This window comes from Rhamphochromis longiceps, linkage group LG10 (genome assembly GCF_057381845.1).
Source record: "Rhamphochromis longiceps isolate RC_006_pf linkage group LG10, R_longiceps_female_GT1.1, whole genome shotgun sequence".
Lineage (NCBI taxonomy): Eukaryota > Metazoa > Chordata > Actinopteri > Cichliformes > Cichlidae > Rhamphochromis > Rhamphochromis longiceps.
The window spans coordinates 33,954,247-33,976,842 of NC_140566.1; the positions used below are offsets into that span (position 1 = coordinate 33,954,247).

The 22,596-nt window shown below is 43.6% G+C and overlaps 1 protein-coding gene across 4 annotated transcripts; it reads right to left on the bottom strand.

Moving 5' to 3' along the window:
* Positions 1–1,333: 1,333 nt before the first annotated feature.
* Positions 1,334–21,164, bottom strand: LOC146661255 (hexokinase-4-like). Of its 4 annotated transcripts, none has more exons than XM_085421359.1 (12): positions 21,093–21,147; positions 19,549–19,671; positions 18,380–18,496; positions 9,414–9,576; positions 8,433–8,581; positions 8,233–8,352; positions 7,689–7,784; positions 7,073–7,172; positions 4,159–4,342; positions 3,830–3,985; positions 3,519–3,752; positions 1,334–2,319 (listed from the first exon to the last, which is right to left on the bottom strand). In XM_085421359.1, the coding sequence occupies exons 3-12, from the start codon at positions 18,494–18,496 to the stop codon at positions 2,121–2,123; spliced, it is 1,518 nt and encodes a 505-aa protein (XP_085277485.1). In that variant the 5' UTR covers positions 19,549–19,671; positions 21,093–21,147; the 3' UTR covers positions 1,334–2,120. The 4 variants fall into 4 exon arrangements, with proteins under 4 accessions (XP_085277485.1, XP_085277486.1, XP_085277483.1 ...); XM_085421360.1 differs by having other exon boundaries at positions 19,527–19,671; XM_085421357.1 differs by lacking the exon at positions 19,549–19,671 and having other exon boundaries at positions 21,093–21,164.
* Between the last annotated feature and the right edge of the window lie 1,432 nt (positions 21,165–22,596).

Consider the following 22,596-nt stretch of genomic DNA (forward strand, 5'->3'; position numbering starts at 1 on the left):
CAGCCACTCTCGCTCAGGTCTCTGCTCTGTGCTACTCTCTGTACACTTATAAATGTGCCTCAAAACCAACCAATCACAGACTTGGATGCAAAGATTCTGATTGGCTGTTTTGGTCTCCAGTCAGCTCGCTAGCTACTGCTTTCCAGAAACATGGTCCAGAATGTAGCTAAAGCCATTTTCGATTAATGTGTTATTTTATTTTAAAATATATAATTTTTTCAGACCATTGTTGGTTTAATCCAGTTTAAACCATCCACTGGATCAGAATAGAGGCACAAAAATAACTCCATACAGTTCTTGTACCTGACCATTTGAAGCATTCAAGCCTTTAAAAGACACCAAACTCTTGGTTAGCTCACAGAGTTTCTGTCTGCATGTAACAAACATAAAATAACATAAAATAGGAATTTTACACCAACAAGGTGATTCTCAAAGAGCGATTAACTAAAACCTCGGTATATCTCAGCTGGGTGTGCAGCGTGCTTTTAAAAACAGCAGATGAAAGTGTCTGAACGGCCTTCAGAGAAAAAAGAAAAGCTAAAGCAAGTGTCTTTACTGGAGTAACTGAAACATAATCCTTTTAATCATGAGAGGGAGAGCAGCAGAAACAGCTGGAAACCTCTGCAGGAGTGTCTCAAACATCAAACTGTGTTTTAAAAATGCTGAATGATTTTTCTCTCTGACGGATTCTTTGCTTCTTTCGTTCGCAGCAGTGTTGAGTGTTTGTGAGTGCACGTGAGTGCACGTGAGTGCACGTTCACGGCGGCTCGTTCAAACATCACCGTCAGAGCTCATGGAGAAATCGTCCACCGTCTCTTTACTTAAGCAGTCTGTGAACTGTGGCGTTTCCTCACATATTCTCTTTGCATCATGATGTTACTTCATTGAGGTCAAAGGTCACTGATTTCACCTGTTCAATCATACCTACTGGCCAATTTTCCAGCCTCTTATTGTCAGATGGGCATCGGCACAGCGAGGCTTCTTCTCAGTAGTTTCCTCCTCACCTGTTTATTTGTCATCAGCACCACAGCATCAGTAATGAAAACACACAGGCTCATTCTGATTGGACGGTTTAACATTTTTATTTATTCACTGGCTTTAGTGCACATTGTGCTGCAGCTCTTCTTCTGTGGTTGTTTGTACATAAACTCTTTATTCCCCATTAAAAAAAAGAGCAGGAGGATTTTTGGCACCTTAAAAAACACATTTCACAAACATCCTCTTCTCCCTCTTTTCTGCATCAGACTGAAGCATCTGTTATCTTTTACTTGGACACAAACAGATCACTGCTGTTCAGGATGACTGGAAATCTCACCAAGCAGCAAACGGTGCATTTCTCTGATAATTCTTAGTCTTGTGTTTTTTATTTATTGAGATTGAGGAAATTAAAAAAGCCAAATTATTTATTCCACTCTTTCTTGCCTTGTACCACCATGTGTGCTGACAACCGTCACAGATTTATGTTAATAAAAATAATCTTAAAAGCGCGACATTTCTCAGGGAAGCTCTGAATTGTTTCCGTTCCTTTAGCCTGTTTTTCATCAACATCATTTTCACACATTAAGGTTTGTAAACTGTCCATTTTTTTAAACTTTAAAATATCCTGTTATATAATCAGAACATCAGCTTTCAGTGGTTATTATTATTATTATTATTATTATTATTTAACATTACCGAGTTACACTCACAGTGACACACTGAGGAGGAAAACACTGTCTCTAACCAGCAATAGTGGGATCTGGGCCCCTCTGCCCCCCCTGGAGTATACGCCCCTTGCTGCAGTGATATAACAACACTTATTTTTAGGAATTGTTGCCACCACAAATCCCCCTGAAGCTATGCCCCTTATTAATAAATACGTTTTTAATGGATCAAAATCTCCATAGCGACCTATAAAATGACTTTAAATCTTCTCCTTTTGACGCATCGTTTACTTTTTAATACCTTTTTCAGTGAGTCTTGTGCAAGTTTTTGTGCTTTAAATACTCTGATCAACATGTTTTCTACTTCTTTTCTAATAAAATCTCAACATGATAAAATACCAGAGGATTCCCTCCACCTCTCTTTACATGATATGAACAGTTGCAGCTGCACTGAGGCATAGATTGGTCAAAAATACATTATTGACCCTCTTCCTCCTCCTCCTCCTCATTGTCCTCACCGTCGCTCTCCTCTAGCAGTCGGGACTGGTGAGCCAGCCTCTGCGCCACAGCCGTTACCATGGCAGCGCCCTTCCCACTGCCGTCCTCCGAAACGAGAAAGGTGATGTCACACTGAGGGGCGAGCAGGCGCACCGCCTTCTGGAGCTTACTGCTGAAGCTGGAAAAGGAAGGAAAGAGAGAGGGAGGTGTTGAAAGGACAGAACTGCCAGATTTCACCGTTTAATGAGTTGCAAAAAACAAAACAAGAAATGGGTTTCTCTAATCTACACAAGATCAGAATGATAGCTACAGGCTCAAATCTATGTGTAGACCCAAACGCGGTGCTGAAGGTACTACAGTGTCTATTAAGTCAAGGCCTATTCATATAGTTTCTCTTTGCCAGAATAAAAAGGATTTGATAGCAGATACTGGATTGACCGATTCAGAAAAATGGGAAAGTTTGTGAAACTCAGGAAATCTAGGTTGGGATGTTCTCTTGGAGCCATTTCTAAATAACCGCAGATTCAGAGATCATCAGCTCAATGTGTCTCCACTTTGAGGGTCTGAAACAAGATCCAAACTGTCCCCCTCAGAAGAGGGAAAACCGGTCAGGATGTTCAGGAACAACCCAACAACCACCAAACTGCTGAAGCACCAGCATCACTGTCCATCAACTGAAAGGGTGTCCACCAAGAAAGAAGTTCCTCCTTCAAGCTTAACTGAAATTTGCAGCATCCCACATGGACAAGTGCTTCATAATACAGCCTAGGACTACAGGTATCATTCCCGTGAAATTAAATGGAGTTTTATTTTAAATTACAATTTAATTATATTTTAAAGGTGGACATACACAATGTAAAATTACTTACATAGTACATATATTTACCCAAACGCATCAGAACTGTTTGCGGGATGAATAAAGCAGGCTAACATTAAGCTTGTGGAAATGCCTTCCCAGAGCCCTGACCCCAACCCTACTGAAAATATGGACTATGCTTAAAAGCCGGGTCTGTGCCAGGAACCCAACCAGTTTAAATGAACTCTACCAAAACTGGCAAGAAAAGTGATCAAATATTCAACCAGAGTTATGGCAGAGGCTTGTTGACGGCTACTAAAAGTGTCTGGTCAAAGTGCAACTTGCTAAAGAAGACTTAACCTAGTATTGATGGGAGTGTATGAATATATCTGAACCTGAATGTACAGAATAGTGCACTCAGTTCTTGTTTTTAAAGTCATTAAAAGTGTACTCTGTACAATCTTTCCAAACAATATTTAAGTATGCCTGTTAGAAAAGACTGGTTACTTAATATCAGCAAACCAACTGAAGTTTGGTGAAATGTTCAAATGTCTTTGCTCTGATCACCAAATGCCTCTTACGTGGGGTGTTTTCTGTACACTGTCCCGTCCACCCCGACAGTGGTCTTCAGGTGGCCCAGTTTGCGGTTGTTACGGATGCGGTTGACGAGGGTTGCCAGGGCGGCAGCACAGAGATAGGCCGAGCGTGAGGAGATAGTGTCGCAGACCAGGCGCACCACAGAGGCGTCGACCAGACTCCAATCCAGACCCAACTCAGTCAGAATCTTCTTGGCGTTCTCCAAACCGCTGTCCGGCCTGAGCACCAGACAAAGTGGTTAGATAATGAAGACCAGGAGAGACTGCTGGAAACAAGGAAAAGGCAAAAGACTCACTCCTCAATCTCAGAGATAAACTTGGTCTCAAACAGTCCACGGGTCCCCAATGCCTCCGATATCTGTCCTTTAAACAGCAGCTTGTCCTTGGTCATCTTCACCAGCACCAGTCGAACGATTTCTCCCAAATACATGCCGCTGATCATCTTCTCAAAGCTACAGGAGAACGCACATAATCAGGACAGAAACTCTCACAAACATTAGCTATCAGTTTCTAACTTCTGCTGTGGCAAAAAATTATTGTATAGAAGTTGTGTCAAAGACTTATCTGAAGCTGATCACATGAACGGGAGAGGTGTGTTATGATTCTGAATAGTTGTGAAACATACATGTGCACGCCAGGGTTGATGGAGGTCTTGTCCACCTCCACGTCGAACTCAGTCAGGATGTCATCCAAGCATCCATCATCCCCAAAGCCGCCCCACTCCGTGTTGATGCACATCCGTCCGTCCTCGCCCTCAATACGCTTCACATTCTTTATTTCCTCCATGTAGCAGGCGTTGGTTCCCGTACCTGCAGGACAATGTTGTTTAGATCTGTCAGTGCGCCCCAGGGTGGCTGTGGCTACAATGCTGCCATCACCAGTGTGTGAATGTGTGGATGACTGGTTGTGTAAAGCGCTTTGGGGTCCTTAGGGACTAGTAAAGCGCTATACAAATACAGGCCATTTACCATTTAAACCGCGAAGCATTTAGCAGCTTAGAAGAGTCAAAATCATAATAAAAGGGAATTATTCGCAACTCCAAATTGACCCCAAAATGTCATAAAATTAAAATATAATTTTCTGATATTTTAAAATATAAAAATTAAAATCTAGGTCTTGGAGGAAGCCCTCCAGATATAGCAATGAACGTTTGGCCCAAATATGGCAAATATGTACACTCGTGGGCCACACCGTTCTGTGACTCCTTCACCTATGGGCAGATGACAACATCTGGCTCAGACAGCAGCTCCTGTGACATCATTCTCTGTTGTTTGAGTAAATTTGGGGGCTTGTCCGGGATTCTGAGCCAAGAAGCATCATAACCAAAGCACAAATCATACAGTGGGGCAAAAAAGTATTTAGTCAGCCACCGATTGTGCAAGTTCTCCCACTTAAAATGATGACAGAGGTCAGTAATTTGCACCAGAGGTACACTTCAACTGTGAGAGACAGAATGTGAAAAAAAAATCCATGAATCCACATGGTAGGATTTGTAAAGAATTTATTCGTAAATCAGGGTGGAAAATAAGTATTTGGTCAATAACAAAAATACAACTCAATACTTTGTAACATAACCTTTGTTGGCAATAACAGAGGTCAAACGTTTACTATAGGTCTTTACCAGGTTTGCACACACAGTAGCTGGTATTTTGGCCCATTCCTCCATGCAGATCTTCTCGAGAGCAGTGATGTTTTGGGGCTGTCGCCGAGCAACACGGACTTTAAACTCCCGCCACAGATTTTCTATGGGGTTGAGGTCTGGAGACTGGCTAGGCCACTCCAGGACTTTCAAATGCTTCTTACGGAGCCACTCCTTTGTTGCCCGGGCGGTGTGTTTTGGATCATTGTCATGTTGGAAGACCCAGCCTCGTTTCATCTTCAAAGTTCTCACTGATGGAAGGAGGTTTTGGCTCAAAATCTCACGATACATGGCCCCATTCATTCTGTCCTTAACACGGATCAGTCGTCCTGTCCCCTTGGCAGAAAAACAGCCCCATAGCATGATGTTTCCACCCCCATGCTTCACAGTAGGTATGGTGTTCTTGGGATGCAACTCAGTATTCTTCTTCCTCCAAACACGACGAGTTGAGTTTATACCAAAAAGTTCTACTTTGGTTTCATCTGACCACATGACATTCTCCCAATCCTCTGCTGTATCATCCATGTGCTCTCTGGCAAACTTCAGACGGGCCTGGACATGCACTGGCTTCAGCAGCGGAACACGTCTGGCACTGCGGGATTTGATTCCCTGCCGTTGTAGTGTGTTACTGATGGTGACCTTTGTTACTTTGGTCCCAGCTCTCTGCAGGTCATTCACCAGGTCCCCCCGTGTGGTTCTGGGATTTTTGCTCACCGTTCTCATGATCATTTTGACCCCACGGGATGAGATCTAGCGTGGAGCCCCAGATCGAGGGAGATTATCAGTGGTCTTGTATGTCTTCCATTTTCTGATGATTGCTCCCACAGTTGATTTTTTCACACCAAGCTGCTTGCCTATTGTAGATTCACTCTTCCCAGTCTGGTGCAGGTCTACAATACTTTTCCTGGTGTCCTTCGAAAGCTCTTTGGTCTTGGCCATGGCGGAGTTTGGAGTCTGACTGTTTGAGGCTGTGGACAGGTGTCTTTTATACAGATGATGAGTTCAAACAGGTGCCATTCATACAGGTAACGAGTGGGGGACAGAAAAGCTTCTTACAGAAGACGTTACAGGTCTGTGAGAGCCAGAGATTTTCCTTGTTTGAGGTGACCAAATACTTATTTTCCACCCTGATTTACGAATAAATTCTTTACAAATCCTACCATGTGAATTCATGGATTTTTTTTTCACATTCTGTCTCTCACAGTTGAAGTGTACCTCTGGTGCAAATTACTGACCTCTGTCATCATTTTAAGTGGGGGAACTTGCACAATCGGTGGCTGACTAAATACTTTTTTCCCCACTGTACTCTAACATCACATATTCCTGTGTCTAAAACCTGCTGCTACTACAGTACTACAAATAACATCTACTTTATAATACTATAACGTAGATGCGTAAACAGTAGCTTTCAATGTAAGCCTGGTATTTTCTTTGGGGACCATCATTTAGATCATTTTGTCTTCAGTAAGACTCAAAAATAGTGACTGAGAAGAAAAACCTTGTCAGGAAACTTTTTACAGGAGGCTGAGTCCATCCTGTATAAAAAGACTTTCATGTTTTCATGTTTGTGTACTTCTTGCCTTCTTGTGACTGTGGCTCTTTAGGGGTCATTTTCTTCTGCTTTGCGTCTCTTTGTGGTTGTTTTGTGTATCTATATAGCTGCTTTTATGTCTTTGTTGTGGATGTTTTATCCATTCAGTAATTTATTTATGACCTCAATAAACCGACTACTCATCATCTTGTCAGTGTGTTCGGGGCGTGCAGGCAAACACAGCTCAGTCAGACAGATGTGAGGTTTATCTATTTATAAAGCACAACAGCATGGCTGATTAAAGTGCAATAACGGCAAACATAAAAGACCAACACAGACAAAGACATCCCAGAGTGAAATTATGGTTACCAATGATCATGCCGATTTCACAGCTCTGGTCCTTGTAGCCACAGCTCATCATCGTTCCCACTGTGTCGTTCACCATGGCAACCGAGCCAATATGATAGTCCTGCAGAGAAGAAGACAGGCAGACAGGTGCATTTATATCTCGCCTATTCACAAATATCCTGCCTACACAGAGAGAGAAAGTGCCACGGTGCTTTTAATCTGCACCTCAGCAGCATTCACAGAGAGGTGAAGTGGGAAGAATTACTCGCAGATTCAAATATCAGGCCCACAAACAATTTAACATAACATTTTCTGTCAGCACATCAGCACGTGGTGCTACTGGGTTTATCCCTTACTGTTAAGTCCACGTCTCTTTAGACAATGACAGTTTTTTTGTAGCTTTGCCTCTGCACTCGTGGCTCGTATACGAGCTGCAGTTACTCTGATGCTCGAACATCATGAGTGAGTTAGCATCAACTGAAACAGCAATCAGTGTGTGCAGTGTCACTGAGTGTGTGTGTATAAAGAAACATTGTGCTGAAGGGTAAAACACTAAAACGCCGCAGCTGGAAGAACGGCTCTGCAGGCCAGAGCTGAAACACATGAATGTGATTTCTGGGAGTGTTTGTGGACCGACCCCTCTCCTGTGAATGGCCTCTTTCAGTAACTGGACCACGTCTTTCCCCTCCACCCCGGAGCAGTTGAAGCCTTTGGTCCAGCGGATCAGGATGCTCTGTGCAGAAAAACACAATTTACAGAATCTATCAGTGACATCGGTGTGAACGCGAGGACTGACACCGAGTTCACCTCAGAAGGAAAATCTGCTTTCAGGAATGTTTGGACTGTAGGAGGAGGCACAGAAACCCGGGGAGAGTCCGGGGTGTCTAAGGGTCAGTCGTCTTGGATCTCTGTGGTAGTTTTTTTTAAGGTTTTGTCTCTTTGTTTATGTTTTCTGCACTTTAGTGAAAGTTTTCTGTCTGTGATTATTTCTGATCATTTTCTTTTCCTTCTAAAAACTCATCTAAACCACCTTTAAAACCACGAACAGCCTAACAGCTACAGGCTGATGTCTCCTCAAACAGCCGAAACACACAGGTCACTGTTGTGTGTGTGTGTGTGTGTGTGTGTGTGTGTGTGTGTGTGTGTGTGTGTGTGTGTGTGTGTGTGTGTGTGTGGGAGACCTTGTCGATTTCCAGCTGTTCACAGGGGAAGGAGAAGGTGAAGCCCAGAGGAAGAGTTTGACCCTTCAGGTTATGAGACTCGAGGAAATCCCCAAGACAGGTGGCGATGTGGTCGAACAGCTGTACAGAGACACACGTGAATTTTGGGGATTCGCATGTTTCCGTTTGCTTCGTTTTCCTTCAGTGTGCATTTGTGTCACCTGTTCTCCGGTTCCCAGCATCATTTCCTGTGGGATGGCGCAGATCTGACTGTCCATCTTCAGAACCTTCTGCGCCTCCTCCTCCACACGGACGTGAAGCACACGGAAGTTTGTTCCTCCCAGATCCAACGCCAGGAAGTCGCCTTTCTCTGCCGACCGCATGATGAAGATTTAGTTACAGAAAGCCATCTTTAAAACGTAATTATAGCTTTAATAATTATAATACCGCCCTTTTATTTCCCTGCAAAGGTCTCTGACAATCTAAAGTGGAGGAAGTTCTGAATTACTCTGAGTGTTTTCATCGTTGCTGCAGTGCTGGTGCAGACATGCTATCAGACCCTGTTCAACTCCCGGCCACCAACTGTTCCACCTGCGAATCACTGAAAACCCTCCCACAGCCGTTTAAGCTTTAACTGCTTAGATTCATCAGCAACTGTCCAGGGTTCCTCTACTGTAGCCACGTGAAGACGGCTGAAGCCTTCAACATCCAATCACAGCACATGCCAGTGGGGAGTCAGCTTTGTCCCAGTGTGCACAAAACACAAATATGCAGGACTGCTTTCTTTATCTGCACAATATCTAAAATTAGAAACACCCTGTCTCAGAGTGATGCTCAGAAACTAGTTCATGCATTTATTACTTCTAAGCTGGACGACTGTAAAGCTTTAGTATCAGGATAATAAACAAACACAGCAGCAGGAGTACAAACAGGAACTATAAGATATCATCGTTCTCTCATACTGGCTTCTCTTCACTGGCTCCATGTTAAATAGAGACTGAAATTAAAGTCATTCTCCTCACACGTAAAGTCACAAATGTCTTAATTTTAAGAGAAAGAGTCACAGAGCTTAATCATTAGGACACATCTGGCCTGTAGCTCCAGGTGTAAGCATGTGTAGAAAGCAGCTGGAGGGTAAACCACACAGTTCTGGTTTTTATGGGAAGATTCAAAGTTTGGCTTTTATCTGAAAATGTCCTTACCCGTCCCATCAGGCGTGGCCCTGACAAAGGTGGGCAGCATCTTGACGGGCGCCTTGTGGTGCGAGTGCTTCCCTAAACCTCGGAGCAGATCCTTCCTGAGCCGAGCCGAAACCTCCTGCAGCGTCTCCGGGGACAGCTGGAAAGGCTGCAGGTACTTCTCCACCTGCAGAGGGAGGCCGTGTCACGTGAACAGCATAAAGACAGAAAGGTGTTCAGGGAGAAACCCAAACAAGGCAACTGTGTCATTTAACCACAAGATGACGACATTTCCTCAAAATCTGCAGAAGAACACACGACTGTTTGAAGCAGTGTTCAGCAGAGAAAAGCACCGCCCGGTGCAGAGGACGTCTGCCCGGGGGCAGCGGGCTCAGCAGGCGTGCTGACCTCCGGCTGCTCCTCTGGGAGACGCCGAGGTGTTCAGCAGAGAGGCAGGAACTCTGCCCTGAGATCTCCTCCTGCTGGACATGCCTGAAACACCTCACCAAGGAGGGGTTCAGGTCTGAGTCAGACTCCACTCTAATGACTGAGCTCCTCACCCTCTCTGAAGGAGGACCAGCTCTTCAGAGGAAGCTTCAGCTGCTCGTAGTGACCTCATTCACTCCCTGCAGCGTGTGGTGAGGCTTAAAATACAAAAACAACATTTAAACGCTTCTGCAGATACGTTCAGCACATCAAACCCACGGCTGAGCCTGAAAATCAATCTTTACTCATTTCTGATCACATGTTGTGACTCAGCTGCTGCTCTGTGAATCCGTCTGTGCTCGGAGACAGAACGGGCTGGAGTTTTGTCTCTAACAGCATCAGGCTGGAAGTCAGGCTGACACGGACGAGCAAACGAGATAAAGAAGGCTGTAACTGCGCTCAGCGACACAGCGTTTTAGATTCACGGTGAGATCCATAGACTGGCTTTACATTCGAAGAAGAGACGAATGTCCTTCAGGCGTCTTTTAAACAACTGGACACAGAAACTCTGAGTCAGATTTGATTCTGTTGACTGTGATGCTGCTGACTCCGTTTACATCGTTTTGAATGTGCTTTCGACGGCTCCATTACTGCACTGAAGCCTGCTCGCCTACAGGCGGCACAAAACACAGCTGACGCAGGCAGCGAGCTCATCGCTCATCTACGAACCGAAGAGCTTTTATTTGTTTGGAGTCTAACCTTTGTGTCCGGTTTTCGTTCTCTCCGGATCACCTGACTTGTTCCACAGACGGGACACAAACTCCGAGCTGATCACGCTTAAGACATTTAAAACAGGCCTTCCACCCAAAGTTACAGCTCGTTACTCTGTGCCCCCTCGCTGTTTAACCTGCACGACTCTGTTGTGTCTCTGTGGTCGCCCTGTTCTTGTTTCCAACAGAGCTTTATAAATGAAACGCTGCGGTTTAAATATTTTACAGATAACTGATGATTATTATTCACTGACCCGTCGCACTGTAACAGGATCTGTTTCATTTGATCTCTTGTGAAAGTTGAAAGTTGACACACTTTGAAGCTGATTTCACAAGATTAAATTAAATTAAACGGAGTAACTTCTGGAGAAGTTGCACAGGGATTGTTGCTTCTGCCGGATGTTGTCTGTTGAAATCAGCAGAATCAAAGTTTAAATTCTAAAACCAACCGAAAGTTTTTACTTTGAAAATTTGAGGGATTTCTCAGAAACATGATTTATTTGTACAACAACAGTCACCTCGGGGCGCTTTGTATTGTAAGGGTGAGAGAAAACCCACTGAGCGAGCGCTTTGGTGACAGTGGGAAGGAAAAACTCCCTTTTAACAGGAAGAAACCTCCAGCAGAACCAGGCTCAGGGAGGGGCGGAAGACATGACTGAAAAGAAGAGAGCCAGAGATTATTAACAACTAATAATTAAATGCAGACTGGTGTCTAGAACAAACACTCAGTGCATTATGGGAAGCCTAAAGGAGCGCCCTGATGGGGTGATGTGGTGCCACGAAGTCTTAAAGAAAAGATGGAGAGAAGAGGAAGACCTCCGGGAAGACTCGTGGGTGTAGTAAAGAACAGGGTGTGGTAGAGACAGTATTCGATAGATAACTAGCAAAAAGCCGACCCACATTGCCAGACCTGCAGCACATGTTCGTCTCATTTATGTTTAAAACACAGAAGTCTGTTTAAATTTATCATGTTGTTGTTTTTTTATATTCTTTATATCACTTTATAAAGTCACACGCCATAAACACCAAACACATAAATCATGAATACATATTTTATCGTTTTTCTTTGCAAGCTAGATATTTATTTTATACCACAAAATAATAATTACAGGCACTTTTAGCTTTGCTGTCTCATGAATATTTATTTAAACATGTGACCACACATCCCACTGCACAACAATGTACATGTAGCGTACATGTCAGCATTCATTTAGAGATTAGTTACTAGAATCTGAGTGTTGAATAGAGCTTGATAATCCTGGTCTGGTCAATTATTTAGTACATTTGATTGTGATTTAGTCGCACGTCTAAGACGAGTTTGGGATGATGCACATGCACATATACACTACGATCAACATATTAGGGTCCAGTGAACACAGGATATATGTCTTATTTCTGCATGTCGGCATGCTAATTAATGAGAACACAGCATTAAAAAGTCCCTGTGCAGATACAATATCAATTAAATGTATTTTATTGGTTATTAACAGTAATTATAAAATACCTTTTAAAGTAAATATCACTTTAAAGGTTCCTGCATGTTTGCTCAGTCTGCCACAGTCTAACGTTATGGTTTTAGCCTCTTATTGCACTGATCAGAAGGGAAAATCCAGAAGCTTTAATCACATGATGATGATGTCTTTATCTTTGCAGATAACTTGTCAGAAACAAAGAATTTAACACTTTAAATGTGCTGAGCAAAGCTACCAAAGTTTATTGAGAATTCATCAGAAACTTCAGGCTAGCTTAAGTCACGGGGATTCTTCTTTCGGTGAGAAATGATCCAGATGTTGTCTTACACATTGCCACAGCTGCTAGCATTGCTCAGTGAGGTTCAGCATCAGGCTCCAGGGCTGGAAAATGAAGCCAGCGCTCTCAGGACCACTCAAAGACTCGTACAGCCTGGTACCAAGTATCTTGCACATTGAAGAAAGGAGAGTCCATAAAGTATGTGTGTATAAATATCTGTGTTTGTTTACAGCAGTGGAAAAAATGAAAATGGGCATAAAATCACATGAAAAACCAGCATTCTCCCTGAGTGACCAACAGCAATATAATAATCTTCACACAAAAGCACCAAACACTCGTTACACAGACGTAAACAGAGCAGGTGAATATTTAAAGCACGCAAAGAACAGGAAGTAGCTGCGAGCTGCCGCAAACTGTTAGTGAGTGAATTCCTGACAGAGGTCAGGAAAAAACAGGAACAAAGGATCATATTTTTCATTTGTCAGATTCATGGTCAGTCATTGGTTTACTAACTTAAATCATGACTTTATGTATTTCATCATTTTTAAAGTGACAACCTCCAGTTTTTCAGCTGCAACTTCATGAATAAGAAATCGGAGCCAAACCTCCTTATTTCCACGAAACCGTGACAAGCAGCACGATCGCATCGATTTCTATGACATCCAGGGAGTTTGTTTTTTAAGGGCGAGGCTCTGATGACTCCCAAGATGATCGCCAAAGACTGTCACCAAGACCAAAGGTTTCAGCAACCTTCAGTTTACTGGTCCATGTCCATGATGCTGACAACAATAAGCAAAACAAACCAAACGTGACTAAACTAAGACTAAAAACACCAGTTTGTTCCAGGATGAAATCAGTCAGCCAGTAAAGCTGAAATTGATCCTCTAAAGTATCTGTGCCAGAAGAAAAATCAGAGTGTTCACCAGATGAAGAGTTAAAAGTATCCGAGAATATTGGAAATAGTATTTCGGGACCATAACGGACATCTAAGGAAAAAGTTGAAGTTCACAGTCAGAAAAGACGGAAATGAAGGAAACTGTGAGACTGCAGCAAACATGTGACTGAAAATCTGAGGGAATTTCTCAGAATCGTTACTCAGTTCAATTCAGTTTTATTTATATAGCGCCAAATCACAACAACAGTCACCTCGGGGCGCTTTATAATGTAAGGGTGAGAGAAAACCCACTGAGCGAGCACTTTGGTGACAGCGGGAAGGAAAAACTCCCTTTTAACAGGAAGAAACCTCCAGCAGAACCAGGCTCAGGGAGGGGCGGAAGACATGACTGAAAAGAAGAGAGCCAGAGATTATTAACAACTAATAATTAAATGCAGACTGGTGTCTAGAACAAACACTCAGTGCATTATGGGAAGCCTAAAGGAGCGCCCTGATGGGGTGATGTGGTGCCACGAAGTCTTAAAGATAAGATGGAGAGAAGAGGAAGACCTCCGGGAAGACTCGTGGGTGTAGTAAAGAACAGGGTGAGATGGAGGAAGTTGGTGCTGTAAAGGAAAGAAGTTGTAATAAACTTTATTTACGCGATGTTTTGTTACGGTTCTGACAAACCTGTCCAAGCACATAATTCTGCCCTGAATCCGAAGCTGCTTTTCACCTCTGACCTTTCACACCTGCGCTCAGGTACCTGCACAGTAACGTGGACACGGTCTGAAGAGCTGTGCAGTGATTTTCCAGCTCTGAAGGAAGCCGGGAAAACAGCAAGGCTGAATTGTTGCTGCCATCTCCAGAGGATCATTACTCGCTGTGTCAGCCCAGCCTCTTCCTGCCTCTGATTTCACGTAAACACATGTTTGTTTTGCATTCAGGTTCGTGTCACCATCACAAAGCCTGATGAAGGCCTGTAAGCTGCTGCGAACACGCCCTGGCAGCCAGTGTTGTGAAATGTGTGTGTGCTTCCAGGTCTCATGTTGTAGGACTTCTTTGGCAGGTTGGCTTTTTTCCTCCCACCGTCACACATGTTCTTTACGGTAAACAAGTTTGAACAGCCCTGCCGCTGCAGCTCCGTCCTTACTTTAAGAAGCTTTTAAAGTAATCTGTGTGGAAGTTTGACTTTACATTTAGAGCTCAGCAACTCTGCTGTATCAAACTGTTATCAGTGGTTAAATTATTGATTCGCAGTCAGAAATGAACCTGATATCAACCTAAACAGCAGCTGTGGTTGGAGTTAAACTTTGTCCCAGGATCAGATGCTGCCGTGAGGCAGGGATACAAACGTGTCTGCCTCCTCTTTGTCTCTGACTGAGTCCTCAGCTGCAGTACTTTTCCAGGAGCGAGTTTTCTCTCCTCCACTGTCCTCGCTCCTCCTCGTGCCTCCACACGCTCGTCTCTGGGTTCCTCCCTCCCAGCAGGCGAGGCTGACTTCATTCCTCCATCAAGACGGACAGGTACACGTTTAGCCGGGAGGACATTCAACATTTGGAAGTGAAACTAAAGTTTTATGTGCTTCATTCAATTTAAAATAAACTTGAAATAAAATAATGGAGAATAAAGGTGCTGGTTTGAGCAGGTGAATTTAAGGGGAAGTGTGGGGGAGATATTATCCTGTTAAAGCACAGCATCCAGACCACTGTGGTTCAAAAGTAACCGGACACCTCCTAGCTTAATATTTCTTCTGTAGTATCAACACTGGCTGCTCACAGCTGATCCAGAGGAAGTGAAGAAGAAGAAGAAACCAGTCGCTGGCACTGTAGCTGCACAGCGAGTCAGGAAGGTGTTTCCTGTCGTAAAATGGCTCAGGGCGATCTGGGTTCGGCTGCCACTCTTGTGGCAGTTGAGGAACTTCAGCGCTCAGAGGAAGCGGAGAAGCCAAGCCACCAGCACGATGACTGAGTCAAACACATTTTCACTCAGCAATTCGTGTGTTTGATCCATCGTGTGGCTCGGGTACAGCTGCTCCGTGCTACTGTACAGAGTCAGTTATACGTTTTTGCTTTGCTGATTTTCTCGCTGCCTTTCTATTCCCTCACATAGAGCCTACGTGTCTGTGTAACAGCCTTTGTGCTGTGTATGTATGTAGAGCGCATACATGTTCTGGACAGTTCTGCATACTTTGAAGCTTCAGTGAGACACGGCAGTGAGACCTGCTTGCTGCCACGGAGGCCTTTTGAAGCCAAATGTGTGGATGAAACGTTGGAGTCCAAGTAACAGACTCATAAATGTGTGAATTTTACTCACTGAAACTGAAGCACAGACTTCAGAATGGTCTGAAACAGTAATATTAGTCAGAGAATCTATTAAAAATGCCCCAAACATCATAAGCGATGAAGGCGAGCAGCTACATGTAGACGTGTTTATCTCTGACAAAAGGTTGAGACTGACTGCTGGAGCCTCACATGGACGCTGGAGGAACTGCAGCACTCCTTTATTCAGCTCCAGAGGTGGAGCCGTGGTCGTTCTGATGATTACTGATAAAACACATCTGCAAAAACAAAGCTGATTTATGCAGAACAAAGTAAACAACAAGGAACGCATTCCTGGAAGATGAAATCCTCGACTTGGAGACATCGTCGTGAGTTAACAACCCGAGGGTGGATGTGTTCATGACTTCGCTCTTAGTTCATGTTTAACGTTGGAGCCATATTTTTTCTGTGGCGCTGGTCTCAGAGTTTCTCTCATGTCTGTATTTTCTGTCTGAGAATTTAAGTCTTCCCGGAGGTCTTCCTCTTCTCTCCATCTTATCTTTAAGACTTCGTGGCACCACATCACCCCATCAGGGCGCTCCTTTAGGCTTCCCATAATGCACTGAGTGTTTGTTCTAGACACCAGTCTGCATTTAATTATTAGTTGTTAATAATCTCTGGCTCTCTTCTTTTCAGTCATGTCTTCCGCCCCTCCCTGAGCCTGGTTCTGCTGGAGGTTTCTTCCTGTTAAAAGGGAGTTTTTCCTTCCCGCTGTCACCAAAGTGCTCGCTCAGTGGGTTTTCTCTCACCCTTACATTATAAAGCGCCCCGAGGTGACTGTTGTTGTGATTTGGCGCTATATAAATAAAACTGAATTGAACTGAGTAACGATTCTGAGAAATTCCCTCAGATTTTCAGTCACATGTTTGCTGCAGTCTCACAGTTTCCTTCATTTCCGTCTTTTCTGACTGTGAACTTCAACTTTTTCCTTAGATGTCCGTTATGGTCCCGAAATACTATTTCCAATATTCTCGGATACTTTTAACTCTTCATCTGGTGAACACTCTGATTTTTCTTCTGGCACAGATACTTTAGAGGATCAATTTCAGCTTTACTGGCTGACTGATTTCATCCTGGAACAAACTGGTGTTTTTAGTCTTAGTTTAGTCACGTTTGGTTTGTTTTGCTTATTGTTGTCAGCATCATGGACATGGACCAGTAAACCGAAGGTTGCTGAAACCTTTGGTCTTGGTGACAGTCTTTGGCGATCATCTTGGGAGTCATCAGAGCCTCGCCCTTAAAAAACAAACTCCCTGGATGTCATAGAAATCGATGCGATCGTGCTGCTTGTCACGGTTTCGTGGAAATAAGGAGGTTTGGCTCCGATTTCTTATTCATGAAGTTGCAGCTGAAAAACTGGAGGTTGTCACTTTAAAAATGATGAAATACATAAAGTCATGATTTAAGTTAGTAAACCAATGACTGACCATGAATCTGACAAATGAAAAATATGATCCTTTGTTCCTGTTTTTTCCTGACCTCTGTCAGGAATTCACTCACTAACAGTTTGCGGCAGCTCGCAGCTACTTCCTGTTCTTTGCGTGCTTTAAATATTCACCTGCTCTGTTTACGTCTGTGTAACGAGTGTTTGGTGCTTTTGTGTGAAGATTATTATATTGCTGTTGGTCACTCAGGGAGAATGCTGGTTTTTCATGTGATTTTATGCCCATTTTCATTTTTTCCACTGCTGTAAACAAACACAGATATTTATACACACATACTTTATGGACTCTCCTTTCTTCAATGTGCAAGATACTTGGTACCAGGCTGTACGAGTCTTTGAGTGGTCCTGAGAGCGCTGGCTTCATTTTCCAGCCCTGGAGCCTGATGCTGAACCTCACTGAGCAATGCTAGCAGCTGTGGCAATGTGTAAGACAACATCTGGATCATTTCTCACCGAAAGAAGAATCCCCGTGACTTAAGCTAGCCTGAAGTTTCTGATGAATTCTCAATAAACTTTGGTAGCTTTGCTCAGCACATTTAAAGTGTTAAATTCTTTGTTTCTGACAAGTTATCTGCAAAGATAAAGACATCATCATCATGTGATTAAAGCTTCTGGATTTTCCCTTCTGATCAGTGCAATAAGAGGCTAAAACCATAACGTTAGACTGTGGCAGACTGAGCAAACATGCAGGAACCTTTAAAGTGATATTTACTTTAAAAGGTATTTTATAATTACTGTTAATAACCAATAAAATACATTTAATTGATATTGTATCTGCACAGGGACTTTTTAATGCTGTGTTCTCATTAATTAGCATGCCGACATGCAGAAATAAGACATATATCCTGTGTTCACTGGACCCTAATATGTTGATCGTAGTGTATATGTGCATGTGCATCATCCCAAACTCGTCTTAGACGTGCGACTAAATCACAATCAAATGTACTAAATAATTGACCAGACCAGGATTATCAAGCTCTATTCAACACTCAGATTCTAGTAACTAATCTCTAAATGAATGCTGACATGTACGCTACATGTACATTGTTGTGCAGTGGGATGTGTGGTCACATGTTTAAATAAATATTCATGAGACAGCAAAGCTAAAAGTGCCTGTAATTATTATTTTGTGGTATAAAATAAATATCTAGCTTGCAAAGAAAAACGATAAAATATGTATTCATGATTTATGTGTTTGGTGTTTATGGCGTGTGACTTTATAAAGTGATATAAAGAATATAAAAAAACAACAACATGATAAATTTAAACAGACTTCTGTGTTTTAAACATAAATGAGACGAACATGTGCTGCAGGTCTGGCAATGTGGGTCGACTTTTTGCTAGTTATCTATCGAATACTGTCTCTACCACAAAAATATCATACATACCAACCAGGTGACACGTACCTTACTGAGCGTGTCCGGAGGGATGCCGTCCAGGTGCAGGGCGGCGGTGTCGCTGCTCATTTTGGCTTTCTTGGTTATCTGAACGTTGGACTCGCCGTTTGCTTGTGTGTTGCTCATCTGGATGAAAACAGGTCAAAAGACGATTAATTAAGCTGACAGGGTTAAATTATCAGAAAAAGAGGACAATAAGACTCAGATAAAATTAAAGAATTAAAAGTAAGATAATATGGCGTCTTCTGAGACGTCACCCCGTTGTTGCCCTGACAGGTTTTAGAAAAATCAATCAATGATCTTTGATTTTCAGACTAATTTTCCCAGAGTCAGCGTCACAGCATCTCACGTGCCCGCGAGTTTATAGCGTCAGTGGTCTGCATTTATTTGAGCTGCGCCATAACCACAATGATTGTTGGTGAAACCCGACCGGTCTTATTCTGTGGTTCATACAAAACGGGAAAGGTACGGAGCCCCCCAGGGGACATGGGAGGAAAAAAAAAATTAGGGAGGAAAAAAAAAAAAATTAGGGAGGAAAAAAAAAAAATTAGGGAGGAAAAAAAAAATTAAGACGGATACATCGTATCCTTTTTAAAACATTTTCTCCCAAGTGTTGGAAACCAGCAGACAAAGTAATCACACTGACTCATAAGGGTTAGTGTTACAGTGCTCAGAGACCTCATAACATCCAGTGAGCTTTACTGTTATAGTCAGGGTTAGGATAAGGCTGAGGTCACGACCCATCACCACGTGGACCTGACAGTGTCAGATTTTACCCACTGAAATGAAAAAGCTTTAACAGAAAAAGCTGCAAAGCATCTTTAGTAGAGCTAAAATATATTTATAAAAGTAAGAATTACTGTTGACCTGCTGTGCTGATGCGTCCTCGGCGTAAACTCAGGTTTTCACGCAGGGAAACAAAGTGAGCGCCGTAAAGCAACGATTAAACGTGCCTTTGAGCAAACATCTCGAAGCTTTAAATGCTGTTAGATGCAGAATTCAAAGCACACAGAAAGGAAGGTGCAGCGAGGAGCACACGAAAGAGGAACAAGATTTTTCTTCACATCCTGCAGTCGACTTGATGTGGACATGAATAACAACAGGTCCAAATGCAAACATAGGCCCGGAGTAAACGTCATATGTCCCGTGTTACTACCTGAAGTGTCAACAGAGCACACCTGAGAACAGCTGGGAGCCGTAACTGGAGTTACGAGCGGCGAGTTTAAAGGAACCTGAAAAGCTGCTTCCACTTCACGTCCTCAGAGTCAGCAAAAGGACTCCCGAAATCCAACGGCGTGACACTGTGACCAAAATAAAACAGTTTTCTGAAGTGAAACTGGACAATGAAGAGACAAATGCATGACTGCGTCTGATGACAGCAGGATTTTACCTTTTTTTGAAAAACTGGGAATATTGATGATGCAACACTTGCAGTCAGCTTTCACATGTCGCAGAAAGTTTTTATTTCACTCTAATAGTTACTAAATGATAATGAAACAGTTTTAAATGCAGGAAGTTGACAGTTTTAGTGATGACTTTAAAGCCACAGCAGATTTTCCTTCATTCAGTAACATTGTTTTAGTTTATTGGGGTATTTTTGTCTGTTTTTATTATGTTAGTGTTTTATAATCAGCTCTTTATAGAGCTTGTCTGGTCTTGATGGACGCCTGTTTCCAGAATGGTTTGAATTCGCTCCTTCACTTCAGCAAGGTGAGGGAGTCTTTTGGCCGTGTTGACATGAGAGCGTCACACAGGTGCTGCAGACGTGTCCTCTGCACATCCTGTTGTACTGACCTTTGACCTACGATTCTCTGTGAACCCCACAGACTCAGAGCCGACAACCACATCACGTTCAAAGTCACTTCCTTCCACACTCTGATGCGCGGGGTGAACTTCAGCAGGCCGAGTCTACGTGTCTGAACGCTCAGAGTTGCTGTCCTGTGACTGGCTGATGGTTTTGTGGTTCTTTATTTGCTTCCTGCCTCTTTCTCTTACAGCATCCAGTAATTGAGTAAATTTAAAAACCCGTGCAGAGCACCGAGTTACACTAGAGCAGGGATCAGGTTGTGACACCCGTGACCTCCTGTGGATTAGGGTTTTTGGGTGGAGTAGCCTCTGAGATCACATAACAAACAAACAAACAAACAAACAAACAAACAAACAAACAAACAAACAAACAAACAAACAAACAAACAAACAAACAAACAAACAAACAAACCAGCTCCCAGGTAAACCTGCAAGCTTCACTGCTCTCCACACCTGTCAATTCTGAAACCACGCCCCATATTTTTCAGGTGACACCTCATTAGTGACGTAAAAATTTCTGATTCCTTTACACTTTTATTTTGAAACAAGTTAAACTGCCTGCATCATCGCGCTGACAGGTTCCTGAGACTGTGCGGTGACCCTGCGGAGAGGTCGATATGAAGAATAACAGCAATGATCAGATTCCGGCTGCGCCCGAAGGCAACGTGAAACAAGTCTGACTAGTTCTAACTGAGCCAAAGATTCCGAGCAGCGCAAACCCGTCAGAGAGACCGGGCTAGTGACAAAAAAACAAAACAGCGGCTCGGGGTCCTTTACCAGGACGCAGGGGGTCTCAGGGTGAGACAGGATGGGCGGTGAAGTCACCAATCAGCCGCTCGCACTGATGCAGACACTCGTGCAAACTCCTCATCCTCTCTGCGTAAAAAGCCACGGACTGAAGCGAACTCAGACTCACCTTTGCGTCCGGCTCCGCGCGCTCAGCCTCACAGCTCTGAGCTTCCTTAATGAATGAGAGGCAGGGAGAGCGCGTGAGGTGCTCATTTTGGGAATCGTTTACACCCACTTCGTGTCGCAACACGGCAACCTCCCGCTGTTCACGAGCGGATCTACAGCTGATCGCGCGTAAAAATGCCGGGGTCGTGCCAGAGAGTTTCCGATGTTTCTGCGTGTTTTACGTGGAACATCTTTAACTGTATTACTTGTATTAACACACGGTGGTGATGTAGAAATATGACGGAGGCACATATAAAGTTCTGAAGTTCTCTATGATTCTGCGTAATTGTACCCACGCTTCAATCACTGACAGCGTGTTTGTGGAGCTGTGATGTTCCTGCTGCTCTCTCCGTCTGAGCTCTCATCAAAAACACATAAAACAGTTTGTGACCGGAGCTGTTTCTGGACCAAAAGGACTCCACATCACTCACGTTTGACCTGCTCGTGACGGATTACAGGTCAAAAAGTCATTTTTAACAGTTTAACCAACCTCCAGGGTGGAGGCTGGTTAAAAGGGTGGGGGTGAAGCCGGTATGAAACCACCCACACACACACACACACACACACGTACGCGCGCGCGCGCGCGCGCGCGCACACACACACACACACACACACACACACACACACAGAGAAATGATTAATTATTGGTGATTTAAAATGAATCCGAGTCACGTGGATCAGTTATCACGCGGAGTGAGGCTCGGATTTATTTGTCAAAATTAACCTTGAACCGGTCGGTGAGTGGGTGGTAATTGGAGGGGGTGGGTGGGTGTCTGAGTGTGGAACGTTTCAGCATAAGACACTCCGAGAGGAGCCGCAGGTGTGGGAACCTCCTCAGAGATATGACACGTTTTTCTCTTTTCTCTCTTTCATGTTTGATGTTCTTAATGTCCTGTTTCTATAACGTTTTATTTATTACATTTTTCTCATATCTCTGCTGAGTTACTGCATACACAGTGCTGTGCAACAGTTTTATTTCTTAATATTTCCAGGAAGAAACAGGAAGAAAGCACCAGCAGAACCAGGCTCAGGGAGGGGGGCATCTGTCACTGGGGGCAAATAGGTCATGAAATCCAACATGCAGTCACCTTTCAGTGGGAGCGTCGGACGAATTCCTCCCGTTCATTTCTCCAGCTTTTCCTGCACAGCTGAACGTTACTGTGAACATCAGTGTTTCTCTGGACGTAGGCAGACGGCAGCATGTGAGTCAAAACGAATTTCAGGAAACTAAAAGCAGTGTTAAGTATCTGAAGCTGTCTGCGACCCCCCCTCCTTTTGCTTGCCATTTCCTACATGCACAGACTGCAGGCTGGTGACAATTTGGGAATCTCCAGCTCCAGAGGGAGGAGGCCCTTATAAAAGGAACTCACCTGTGGCTAGAGGTGGCTCTCTGCTCCTCGCTGCTAAGGATCATGTGGCACATGTGCTGAGCTGCCCTGGATCTTTTCATTTGTTGTGTAAGGTTT